We start from the raw sequence: 10,458 nt of genomic DNA on the forward strand, positions 1-10,458 counted from the left end.
GGGCGGGGCTAGATCACCACCTACCCTGCCTTAACTGTGAGCCAGAAGCTAGAGCCACGGTCCTCCCTCCCTCTAATCTCTGTCTTGATCTGTTTCCAATAAATTAATGTAGTCAGCTCTGAACATTGTCTGTGTCTCTGTCAGCCTTCTAAGGAGCCAGGTTCAAATCTACATCACCTGGAACCGAGAGCGGAGCTTCCAGGATGGGCTTTGCCCCTGGGCTCCCATCAATCTTAGACCTGTCTGAAGCCGACCTTCGACCCTCACGTGGTGCAGTTTTGCCCACACTACCTTCAAAGTACATCTCCCGAGATAGAGAAAGCGAGCGGGCAGAGATGAACAACGGCTGGGGCGGGGCCTGTCTCTTAGTTGAATGGCGCAGCCGCATTGTGGATCTTGTATTTTTTTTTCTCTCCCACTCATTTCACTGAGCCGCCACTGCCGCCCAGAAGACAGCCAGAGCTCTTTGTAATCTCTGGACAATAAGCATCGCGTTCTCCAGCGCCTGAAGCTTGAGGAAACATCAGTCATGTCAGAGGGGAAGACTCATACCTGAGTAATTTACTGGAATCCTAAAGGCACGAACACATGAACGTGATGTAAAGCTTCAAAACCCTTTGACTTGGCTTCCTTTTCTTCATGGAGTCCCTTTGGGGTTTGGAGCCCTGCCATAGCCCGCTGCCTTGCCTCAAACACAGCACACAGCACAACAATGGAGGCTGCCCTGTCTCTTCCCGGCTGAGTAAATGCAGGCTGTGTGCTTGCTTTCTCCGTACCTCTTAGCACAACTCTTTAAGACGAGGTTGACAACAAGGATCCCCAACTCAGGTCGCATGAGAGAGGAAAGCAATTTCAGAACCTGCCACCAGCAACCACACATTTCTTAGTTATTGCTCTTTTGTAGAATATAAAGTAAAATGTCTCCGGGAGTCAGGGCCACCAGCAGCCTCTTATTATACATATATTCATGAGCAGAGATCACAAGCATGGAGACAAATGTCCATATCCCTAGGGCCACCAAACTCCTTCATAGATCCTGCAAGTAGGAGGTGGAACAGCACAACTATCCTATGGCCTTGAGGTTTGTCCCTGAATAGACAACTTATAGCAGAATGCAACTCTAAACTTTAACTCCCAGGATCAGAAGATGTAGCAGAAATGGAACCCCACCCCTGCACCCAACACACACACAATGAAGACCCTTGAGACAGTGTGAGCAGGACAGAGTGGCCTGAACAAAGGCTCATGTCTGAGGTAGAGTCAAGCCAGAGCCGGCCATCCCTGATAGACAGTGCTCCAGAGGGTTCCAGAGTGTGTGGTTCTTCTTGTCAGCCCTCGCAGCAAGACATAGAAAGCTAAGCAGCAGGACCTATGTCCAAACTTTCATCCTGAAGCCCCAGCCCTCTGTGACTCTTTCAGAAGCTCCTATCAAGTTCCAGTCCTGACAGACCACTTCTCTGCCACCTCCCTGTCAACCTCACTGCTGTCACAACCCAAGCCTGGCCTTGAGGGACTACTGGGCTACCCTACTGTTACTCCTTCATCTTGCTGAGCTCTGATCCCCCCTTTCCTCCTTCCCATTCCAGCCGCACAACTTCCACACCCTCCAGGCTTCAGAGGTTTGTGAGGGCACAGTGAGCACAGAATAGGATTGTGAGCAGACACCACAAGTGAAGGTTAGTCTAGGTGATCAACTCAACTGAATCAAGAAGAAATAGTTAATTCTGAGCAGATCTGTGAGTGTTTTCTGGAAAGACTAGCTGCCCGGGAAGACCTTCCCCAGAGTGGGCAGAACTTTCTGGCAGTGGGCCCAACTATAAAGGCATCTGAGAGAGAGGAGATTCTGCTTCTGCCTGTCTGTCTCTGCTCCTTGCTTATGAGTGTGTCTGGTCTGTGGTTTGCATTGCTGCAAACATCCCTCGTGTCTTCAGCCTTGCGTCATAGGCTGGAGACCGGTGGTTTTCTGAGACTTCAATTCCAGATTGGGACAGCTGTGGTGTGATCCTTCGTGGATTCAGCAGCCACTTGTTTCTCAGCGACTCTAAGTGGACAGACAGACAGCCATTGATGGGCTTCCCAGCTGTATTATATGTATAAGCTAATCCCCTTTGTAATATGTTTGCACTCTCTGGGTTCCATTCCTGTCCAAAAGCCTGACTGATGTATCAGGTGTCCTGGTTGGGCAGGTGTCGTAGGACGACACTGGTAGTCAAGTACCAGCGATAGTGATAGTCTCACACTACTGAATGGCAATCTGGGAAGGGTTCCGCTGAATGGGTCACCTTTGTTGTTCTGACCCCTGGGCTTGTTTGCCTGTTGCTCCTGTCCGCTGTTGCTCTAACTGAAGCCAAGGGAGCTCAGCTAGCCTCGGACTTCCCATATCTTTAAGGGTATTCTAATGCTCCCAAAGGGCTGGGTATGCAGATTGGAGTCCACAACTTTGCATGCACAAGATCCTAGGTTCCATCTCCAAGCACAATAAATACTTTTAAATGACTTCAAGGGATCACATAGGTTTGAGACATACCAATGGGGCGGGCACAAAATATTCCTGGGTAGATCACGTTAGACCATAAGGTCTCAATCAACCAAAGTTACTTATGTGGTAGGTCCTAAAGACAGGCAAATGACAGTCACTGTCCTCAGGGTTTCAGATAGAAATGTGAACCCAGCTCAGCATCTGGCACATCTGAGTGCTATGGAGTGTAAGGCAGGAGTGTGGTGAGTGTGTGGAACCAACAGAAAGCCATCTTTATGAGTGTGGGAGTTCCCAAGGAGTCTTCACTCAGGTGAGATCCAGACAATTCTGTGACCAGAGTACAGTTTACTGGGGAAGGGGGAGAGAGGGAGGGGGGAGGGTAAGGATTGTGTGTGTGTGTGTGTGTGTGTGTGTGTGTGTGTGTGCGCGTGCGCGCGCACATTTTGTGGCTTTTAAACTTGCATTCTTCAAAGAATATTATTTATGACCAAGCTCAGAAATTAAAGTGTAAAAATAAGTAAAGTTTAAAATTTAAGAAAAATACCCTATCTGCTGGCTTACTTCTCTTATCTTGCAGAATTCCCTCTTGTGGGAGCTAAAGAGATGATGACCCAGCATCGATAAAGAACACCTTTTGTTCTTCCGCAGAACCTGAGTTCAGTTCACAGCGCCCCCATCAGGGGCTCACAATTGCCTGTGACTCCCATTCTAGGGGACCCAGTGTCCTCATCTGACCTCTTCAAGAACCTGCAGGCACACAGACATACGCACACGCACATGGAACTAAAAAATAAATCTTTAAAAAATGTGAATGAAATTTGTAAGGTCCTTTTCGAGATGTTGGTCAATTTTAGATTGAGATGAAGTCCCATAAATTCATCTCCAAGTCACGTGCTTGGCCCTTAACAAATACGACCCATTCGTTCTTATAACAGATTACACAGGGTTCTTTTCGATTTTTACACTGTCTTCCCTGATTCATGCAGTGTGTTAAATTCAGTCAGCTGGTTAAACATATAAGCTAAATCCTAAGGTAAGGGGTTTTCCCCCTTCCCATGACCCTTAATGTCTTCCTCTGACCTGCCTCACCCTTTTAATGAGAAACAATGACTGAATTGGGGACAGCCATCCTCCCTTTAGAAGTCACCTCAACTCAGAACAAATGACTCCTCATAAAACCACCAGCTGAGTCTCCTGCATCCACTGCTGGAATGTGGCCCACGGCTTGGGGAACCTCTCAGAGAATGTGTCCTAAACCACAGATATTCTGTTGACTCAAATAGCTCTAGCCCAAGAAAATACTCCAACCTGACCCCAGCCCCTCAGGATCTCCAGAGAGACTCCAGGCAACTTAAAGCTTGGGGGCAGGAAAGGAAAAATGTGGTCAGCCAGTCTCCAGGGAGCCAGGACACAGGATGCTGGGCAGAAGTCCTGCCTGCTGTCCCTGAGAGTTTTCTGCCTTCACTTTCCTCCGAGCCCACTCCCTGGCACACACACTGAAACTGGAGTGAGAAAAACTGGCCCTGAAGATCTTTCACTACCTCCCAGGAAAATACAAGGAACATGGAGCTGGACTCTGGAGACTTAGGTAGGGATACATTCTCAGGGTTCCTTGGGTTGGGGGAGTCAGTAAGAATGAGTATTTGTTTAGAGAAGGCCAGAGATGTCCCAGTGAGGCTGATGAGACATGTGACCCCTAGCAAGCCACGTTCCTATCCATTCCTTTCCTGTGACACTGTCCTGTTTACCCAAGAAAGGAGCCTTTTGGGTACCTGCTCCTCAGGTGCTGAAACAAGGAAACAGCCAACACTTAGGCACTTAAATGCCTTAAAAGGAGATGCTGGGCCTCTGGCTAATGACGCACCTGAGCCCCACCCAGAGATGTGGAGAACAGGAACTACTGATCCCAAGACACACTGATGATGTAATCCTTTTCGCAATGGAAAAGAATGTGAACTCTCCAAACAGACCCTTGCTCTACAGCCCTAAAAAGCCAGTCTTGCACTGGTCACCCTACCCCGCACCTTCAGAAAACTGTCCCTTGTCCAAGTACAGCCTCCTTGTGAAAACTCAGACCAAACTATCCCTCGTATCTGGAGGTAGACATGAGGATACTTCCCTGTGGCTTAATGTTTTCCTGGCTCACCATCACGTCCTAAATTAGAATGCAGGCCTGGGCCACCTAGTTATGAGCCTGAGCCTGGCTTTGAGTGCGTATCAAGGCAGCGGAGGTGGGCTTTCTTCCCCTCTCCCATTCTTCTTTATTCTTATTTATTTCTGTGCCTGTGTCCTGCCCCAGAGACCAGGGCCAAGAGTGTCTTTCTCACTGTCAAGTCCCCAGGGCTAAGAACTGTATGGGATCTTATACCACCATCCAGGAGTAGAGTATGCTTGTAACCCAAACACTTGTATGCTGAGGCAGGAGAATTTTTAGTTCAATCCTGGGCTACCTGGGAAGTTCCATGCCTGTCTGAGTTGCAGGTGAGACCCTGTCTCTAAAATGGGGCTGAGAGGACAGCTGGGGGCTGTGATGTAATCCAGCCGTAGAATGCTTGACTAGCTTGTCTCACATGTACAAGGCACTGGGTTCGATCCGCAACTCCAAAACCAGGACTAACAGCAAAGAATGGATGAGAAACAGAGGAGTCTCCTGTCCCTCTCTGTCCCTCTGCCAGGGTGGTTGACTGTGAACCCAGACACACAGTCTGTGGAATTTACCCAGTCTCTCGCTTTGTCCACCCATCAATCCACCTGTCCCGTCATAAACATCTGAGTTGTACAATAGCAAGTCACCCAAGACTAAGTCATCTAGCACCCACACACCACCATGTTCCTTCATGGTCGTGGCTGGAGCTGTGAATGGCCTGGACAGTTCAGACAGGCTGGCTGCTTAGCCACCACAGAATGTTTTATTAAAGGGCAAGCCTGGAAAAAAAATAATAAACGAGAACAGAGCCAGTCAGAGGAACAGGACGCAAGGTTCAGGTAAGCCACTGGTCGTGTCTACAGGATGACACAGAATCCCATCTAGTTCCAGGTAAGGTGCAAAAGGGGGGAGGGAGAAGAGGGCCAGCTCTGTGGGCAAGGGAATCTGAATCAAGAGGGCCAAGTCTTTGGACAGAAGCCCTAGTTTCTAGTCTTCTCCGGTGGGAGGGGTTCAACATTCACGGGAGCTGGAGCCAAGGCAGCCAAAGCCTCCAACACAACCCGCGGAGCTGCAGAGAGCACAACCACCACCAGGGGCGCTCATGTCCAGGCCACAGGAACTGACTCCGGGTGCCCTTACAGGGGAGGTCAGGTCGGGACCTCCAGTGACGTCATTGCCGGCAGCTTCAGGGAGAGAAATGAGACCAATGGGAGGATTCGGAGAAGCCTTCCCGTCACCAAGGCTACTGGGAAGACCCACAGACTTCTCCAAGAGAGATAGACCCTCCTCAGCACCAGATAGTGCTCCCTGCCCCAGTCCCAGACCAAGCCTGTGGCAAAAGGAAGCAACAGCTAAGTCATTCCACCTACCAGGTTCCCCAATACAGAAACCTCTGACTCCCACACTCCCAGATCAGACAGAGCCTTCCAGCCTCCTACCACTGTCTCCTTATCTTGGCGGACAAATGGCTCGCTGTCTGACTCTGGCTCAGCCCACACTCAGTAGTTGGGCTCTCCCAAAGGAGTAAGTACATAGTCCTCTCCCAGAATGAACATAGAGAATCACTCCCTGAGAAGAAACAGTCGCACCCCCCCCCCCAACTGTGATCTGCACAGAGAGATAGATGAACCTTTTCTGCCTTCTCAGGGGACTGAGGGAATTGGGGGGAGGGGAGGGCGTTGACAAGATCTCATATCTTACCCAAGTCACTTACCCATGTTCCCTGCCCCTACTCCCAGACCAAGCCTGTGGCAAAAAAGAAGCAAGAGCTAAGTCAATCCACTAACAGGTTCCCCAATACAGAAACCTCTGACTCCCACACTCCCAGATCAGACAGAGGGTTCCAGCCTGCAGGCTCCTTGGGCTTGCCCTGGCTTTACCATCTCCCTGACTTGATGGACATACAGCTCTGCCCACACCCAGCCCTGGGTCTTTTTGTTCAAGGAGCTATAAAGGTGTGGGAAGATTGCCTGCAGGAGAGCTAAGGCCCGATACCCATCCCCTCACCTCATGACACCTCACCTCCGCTCCTCACCCTCCAGCAGCCTGCGGTAGGTGGCGATCTCAAAGTCCAGGCCCAGTTTGACGATCATGAGCTCCTGGTACTCACGTAGCTGCCGGGCCATGTCCTGTTTGGCACGTTGCAGGGCAGCCTCCAGCCAGGCCAGTTTTCCCTTTGCACTGCCTGAGGCCACATCCTGCGTGGTCTCCAAGTCTCTGCTTTTCTGTAGCTCACAAGGCTGGGAATGAAATAAAGCAGATAGATGGATAGATAGATAGATGATAGATAGATAGATTATAGATAGATAGATAGATAGATAGATAGATAGATAGATAGATAGATTATGGATAGATAATAGATGATAGATAATTGATAGATGATAGATATATACATAGATACATGATAGATGACAGATGATAGATTGATTGATAGACAGATGGTAGATAATAGGTAGATAATAGATATTGATTAATTGATTGATAGATGATAGATACATAAATAGATAGATGATAGATTGATAGATTGATAAATGATAAATTGTTAGATAGATAGATGACAGATTGAGTAATAGATGATAGACAGACAGACAGACAGCCTCAGCCTCATTCCTCCTGCCTCAGGGACCTAGCCGTTACTCAGAGGCCTGGAGCCAGTGCCTGTGTGAAGATGATCCATGGTCTGGAGGAAGTGACGGCCTGCTCTGAAACTTGTCCACTTGTTTATGTCTAGAGCAGTGGTTCTCAACCTTCCTAACGCTGTGACCCTTTAACACAGTTCTTCGAGCTTCGGTGAACCCCAACCATAAAATTATTTCATGCACTGCAATCCAGAAATGGAAGGCACGTCTGTGATCCAGATCTTGAGGCTAGAAGACTCAGGCTTCTGACCCAGATCTTGACATGGGATGACACACGCTTTTGATCCAGATCTTGAGGCGTAGTAGCCATGAACAGTTTAGACTCAGGCAAGGTTGTACATGCCTTTAATCCCAGGAGACTGAGGCAAGCAGATCTCTGAGTTCAAGGTCAGCCTGGGACAAAGTGTAATGGTACACATCTTCCAAATCCAAGTGTAATGGTACACACCTTTAATCTGGGCCACACCTTCTGCTGGAGGCCCACATAAGGACATCGGAAGAAGGAAGACCCACTCTTCCTTGGTTGCTTGTACTTACTTCCTAGTACATCTGTTAGAACGTACTTCTTCAGGATTCCAGCTTATACAGAGGGCCAGCTCAAACACCTAGCCTCGGGGACTGAGAAGTTACTAGATTCTTGGACTTCCCATGCATAGCTGCCCATTGTTGGGTTAGTTGGGCTACAGATTGCAAGTCATTTCAATAAATTCCCTTAATATATAGAGACAGTCCCTACATTCTGCGACTCCAGAGAACTCTCACTAATACACCTTGTAACTCAAACTCCCCCTGAACTCACTCTATAGCACAGGGTAGCCTGGAACCTGAGCTCTTCTGAATGCTGGAGTTACAGATGTGTTTTTCACGTATTTAAGGAAAAACTGGCAAACTGAGTTTTTGGTGAATCTTTGGTAATTTCTGACCATTAATTAATTAATAATAATTAATTATTAATTAGAATTAATATTAAGGCAAGAACAAACAAAACCAGATACATTAAAAAATATACAAACACAGGGAGCTGGTGAGACGGCTCAGTGGTTAAGAGCACTGGCTGCTCTTCCAGAGGTCCTGAGGTTCAATTCCCAGCAACCACATGGTGCCTCACAACCATCTATAGGGAAATCTGATGCCTTCTTTAGGCAGGTGGGTATATATGTAGCAGAGCACTCATACATTAAATAATTTTTTTTAAAAAATGTATATGTGTGTGTGTGTGTGTGTGTGTGTGTGTAAAGGGAAGACCAAGAACATATGTATTTATACATACCCTCTTTGTTAATTATCTCTCCTTTTAAAACAAAGCTCAGGCAAAGGGAAGCATAAGCTGCCCATGTAGCCAACACCGCGGTGCACAAGCACACACACACACACACAAATCACTTCATCCAAAGGATGAGGGGATCTAGAAAGGTGTCTTAGGTAATGGCACCCCACCTCAGACCCCCAAACCCCAGACCCAATGCCTCACCTGACTCTGAGTACCACCTGCCTCCATCCTCAGCTGCTGGATAGCCTGGTTGAGCCTGTTCAGGGCTTCCTTGCTGTGCCTAGGGGTCTGCACACATTCCTGCACAGTGGCCTTCATCTCCTCACACTGGGATGGGAAGAGTAGAGCACAAGTCACGGGAGAGGAGAAGACAAGGATAAAACAAAGCCAAAATGCTCACCCAGACACCTGGTGTCCCAGCCGAGTCCTCTTCTGTAAACATCCAGTTCTCCACCCTTGTTACTAGAAGAAGTCAGTGTGTCCCATGGCCAGACTTGCAGATAGCAAACCAAGCCTGGTGCACAGTCCTGGGATGGGAATCTGTCCAGAGGCCTTAGGGGTTGGGCAACCCAGGATTCATCTCAAGAACAGGGAGAGGTAAGCTCTGTGGGATCCAGCACTGAAACTTACCATTTGTGGCTATCATTTAGGAAAATCCAATGGTGATTCTCAATGTTAAAAACTTTACATTTTTATTGGTGGTGTGTGTGTGTGTGTGTGTGTAGATACAAGCATGCCATGGTGAGTGTGCATGTGGCAGTAGGGACAGCTTAAAGTCAGTTCTCTCATTACTCCATGTGGTGGTTTGAATATGCTGGCCCAGGGAGTGGCATTTTTAGGAGGTGTGACCTTGTTGAAGTAGGGATGACCTTGCTGGAGGAAGTGTGTCACTGTCAGGGTGGACTTTGAGACCCTCCTCCTAGCCACGTGGGAACCAGGATTCTCCTGTTTGACTTGGGAACAAGACATAGAACTCTCAGCTCCTCCAGCGCCATGCCCGCCTTGATGATAATGGACTGAACTCTGAAACTGTAAGCCAGCCCCCAATTAAATGTTGTCCTTTATAAGAGTTGCCTTGGTCATGGTGTCTCTTCTCAGCAATGGCAACCCTAAGACATTCCACATGAGTCCTGGGGATCAAAGACTTGGCAGCAAGTGTCTTTACCTGCTGAGGTAGGTCACGAGCCCTCAAACAGCTTTTTAAATACAGAGTCGAAATATATAGCCAAGGCTGACCCAAACTCAAGGTCCTCACACCTCAGTTTCATAAGTATGGGGACTGCAAGAGTAAACTGCCATGTCTGGATGAAAACAACATCGAAAGCCCAAGTGTAGGCAGCTGGGGTATAAGTAGTTCAGGACAAGAGGCTTACCAACTCTGCCCATTGAATTTTTGTACTGAAGCAAAACAACTACTAGACATGTGAATGCATGTCCATTACTTAATGAGTACTATTGATCAGAATTCAACGGCGTTGGTCCAGTGCCAGCTCCTGTCTCAAGCCCAAGGCTACTGTAGTACACAGTACTGGATAGTGCTGTCTCTAATGGATGAGGCCAGTGTCTGGCCACATGTGATGGATAAGCACTAAATCACCATGTCAGCTGGGACCCCGCCACCTCCTGTGGAGCAGGCCAACAGTTAGGCCTTTCTCGTGATCTCTCCTCGGACAGGCTGGGCTCTGTCCCTACCACCTGCAAGCAAATAAGAACCCAAAGGAGAGGGATACTGAGTCAGCCTGAGTTTCAGGTGTGTGTGTGTACATCTGTCTGTCTATCTGTCTGTCTGTGTCTGTCTGTCTGTCTGTATAAGTCTATGTGGAGGCCAAAGGTCAGTTTTGAATGTTGTTCCCTAGGTTCCCTAGGACAGCTGTCCACATTCTCTCTCTCTCTCTCTCTCTCTCTCTCTCTCTCTCTCTCTCTC

The 10,458-nt window shown here is 48.3% G+C and overlaps 1 protein-coding gene across 1 annotated transcript in view; it reads right to left on the reverse strand.

Moving 5' to 3' along the window:
• Window positions 1-5,369: 5,369 nt before the first annotated feature.
• The window catches only part of LOC114633626 (keratin, type II cuticular Hb1-like), a 6,109-nt gene continuing 1,020 nt past the window's right edge, over window positions 5,370-10,458 (reverse strand). The window contains exons 2-5 of the mRNA XM_028782194.1: window positions 8,757-8,861; window positions 6,648-6,865; window positions 6,340-6,371; window positions 5,370-5,809 (exon numbers count right to left, since the gene is read on the reverse strand). Of these exons, the coding sequence (XP_028638027.1) occupies window positions 5,637-5,809; window positions 6,340-6,371; window positions 6,648-6,865; window positions 8,757-8,861 (528 nt within the window). The 3' untranslated portion in view covers window positions 5,370-5,636. The remainder of the gene's footprint in view (window positions 5,810-6,339; window positions 6,372-6,647; window positions 6,866-8,756; window positions 8,862-10,458) is intronic.

The sequence above is a fragment of the Grammomys surdaster genome, unplaced genomic scaffold (genome assembly GCF_004785775.1).
Source record: "Grammomys surdaster isolate TR1022 unplaced genomic scaffold, NIH_TR_1.0 724, whole genome shotgun sequence".
In the NCBI taxonomy this organism is placed as follows: Eukaryota; Metazoa; Chordata; class Mammalia; order Rodentia; family Muridae; genus Grammomys; species Grammomys surdaster.